Source organism: Aplysia californica, unplaced genomic scaffold (genome assembly GCF_000002075.1).
Source record: "Aplysia californica isolate F4 #8 unplaced genomic scaffold, AplCal3.0 scaffold00315, whole genome shotgun sequence".
Taxonomy (NCBI): Eukaryota; Metazoa; Mollusca; class Gastropoda; order Aplysiida; family Aplysiidae; genus Aplysia; species Aplysia californica.
This window is the reverse complement of record NW_004797585.1, coordinates 640,323-642,822: the sequence shown is the minus strand read 5'-3', so window position 1 is coordinate 642,822 and position 2,500 is coordinate 640,323. Positions and strand designations below refer to the sequence as shown.

Below are 2,500 nucleotides of genomic sequence, written 5' to 3'. Positions count from 1 at the left end.
GGCCATTGTCAGGACACAGCGTGGTATTTGGGTGCCAAAGATCTCCCAGCAACTTTTCCTAGAAGTCTGCAGGGCATATTGAGAGAGAGAATGAAAGAAAACACTCAATTTTGAATACTTTCTTGGGGAATGTATACTTTTAAAAAAATAATTTCAAAGATGTCAGAACTATCCAATATTTTTTTGGGGTCAACACTACAGTCGAAGCCAGCCACAACTGTCCGGACCGTTGGGGTGGGAGAGGGGTATGAAGGAGGAATGAAGAATGAGGGTGGCGGGTGAAGCCTACTCTTATCGGTTTTAGACCACCAAGGGATCTTTAACGTACGCAACTTGCCCCCCGGGACCTCTCGAAATTTTTCACTTTTATCCGAGAAGGCCAGGTGGTAGATGTTACCTACAATTAGATAATGGGTGCGGCTGAAAGACAGCAGTAAGAAGGAACCAAGGAGCAACAGTAGTCGAAAGGCTGCAGAAAGAGGAGCCCAGAGGAGGGGCAAAGGAGGTGAGGGGTGGGGGGCAGAAAGTGGACACGAAAGCAGAAGACAGAACATTGTCAGACAGCAGGAAAGGAGGTGAAAAGAGAAACTTTTAGAGAAGAAAATTTTCCGTCGCTGTTTGGATTCGAACCCGGAACCCATTGAATAAGAGGTGAACGCCTTAACCTCTCGACCACGACATCCCCCTAAATTAAGTTCGGAATGACAGCTTCAAACTAACTATAAAGTAAGAGCAGAACTTTTTACCAATTTCACTTGTCATTGATCAGGAGATCGTGATTATGCACGGGCTAAAGTTTTACCTCTAAAAAGTGTCATTGGGGAGCTGTGACGTAGGCCACATACGTGTGCAAAATGTGTTGCGTGTGAGAAGTGGGAACTGCTGTGAACACTTCCATTAACATTTTCCGCGCGACGGAGAGTTGTAGTATTATATAGATATCTATTTACGGAGGAAAGTTTTTGAGTCTAGCCTCGATTGTTGTGAAAAAAGATATGATTAAGTTGAGACAAATTGATACAATTTGCTGTGCAAAGTGTGGATGGCATTGATTCTCCAGTTTAAGAGAAGTTTGAGGATAGGTTGAGCCACGAATGTTTAGGGCACTGTAAGTGAGGGTAAAAGGTCCAGATTGTATTACTGAAAGTTGTGACATTCTTTTTTTTTATTTTAGTACCAAAAGTGAAGCAGTGATTTACAAAAAAATGAGAAACTTCATCTCTTCAGATATATTTTCATACGACATACGTCTGTCAATAGTCCTGCCAACACATACTATAGAAAATGGTGTCATTTGTTGTTGATGATAATAACTACAATAACAACAACAATGACGACAACAACAACAATGACGACAACAACAACAATAACAAAAATGACAACAACAACTACAACAATGACAACAACAACGAGAACAACCCCACCAACAACAACAACAACAACGATGACAACAATAACAACAAGCACAAAAAGGTGACCCTGTTGCTAGTCGATGATAATTGTCGCTACGTCACTCACCCTGCTGTAGCCTCTCACAAGTCCGGTAGTTTGGTGAAAGGCACAAAGTCCCTCCCTGATCTACTTCTCACAGATCCGGTAGTTTGGTGAAAGCTCACGCGCAAAGTCACAGCTCACCAAGACGTTGCAGTGCTAGACACAGGCACGCTGGCTTTTATGAAGGAGGAGCGGGGAGCAAAAACAAAACTTAATTGAAAAAATAAAGCTCTGAAAAGAGATGAAGCTGCACTTTCCACTGAGCTCCGTGTTAATGTTGTTATAGCCTACGTAAACACTTTTCCATAATAATGGAGAGAAACAGGATGTTTGTGCCAGAGACGGAGATGGGGAATCTTGCCCCCTGGAGCGATGATAAGAAACTGGGTTCACGGACGGTCTTTTTAACGTGGAACTTTCCTCCAAAAGAAACGGGGTCTGTTTTCTGAAACATTATGAAATTTTAGCAAAATAAGCAAGATGTCTAAACGTCTCCGGGTTCACCAGGGGAATTGAAAATTATCGTGGAGTAATCAGGAGTTTACATCAGTAAGGTCATGGCGAAAATCTGTTTCAAAATTAGATTACTTCATTTCGTTTTTGAATGACGTGGTTTTAGAACGCGCAGTGAAGTGAAATAACAAGATGTTTACTCGCAACTATCTGCTGACATGTGCACTTTGCCTATAATCAAGTTGTGAAACAGGTCAGTAGTAAACCCTCCTTCTCCTCTAACCCCCTTCCACCCCTCCCCCTCCCCTTCTTTCTCCTCATCCACCTCTTTCTGCTAGCTGCTAAACACAGCTAATTCCTGCTGACGATCCAGATTTTTGGGACCAGCCAGTAAAGTATGTTTGTATGGAAAACGTTTACGGTAGATCCAGGGATGTTACAGTCATTTGTTTTTGTTAAGCTCATTGGGGAGATCTTAAGGTCACCGTACTGTTTGTGTTTGGCGTACTGGTGGTTCTCTCTCTCTATCTATCTCTCTCTCTCTCTCTCTCTC

At 42.5% G+C, this 2,500-nt stretch overlaps 1 protein-coding gene across 1 annotated transcript in view; it reads right to left on the bottom strand.

The window, feature by feature from the left end:
* The window catches only part of LOC118477958, a 2,943-nt gene extending 2,879 nt beyond the window's left edge, over window positions 1-64 (bottom strand). The window contains exon 1 of the mRNA XM_035970733.1: window positions 1-64. This exon is cut by the window's left edge and continues 654 nt beyond it. Within this exon, the coding sequence (XP_035826626.1) occupies window positions 1-6 (6 nt within the window). The 5' untranslated portion in view covers window positions 7-64.
* Window positions 65-2,500: the final 2,436 nt, after the last annotated feature.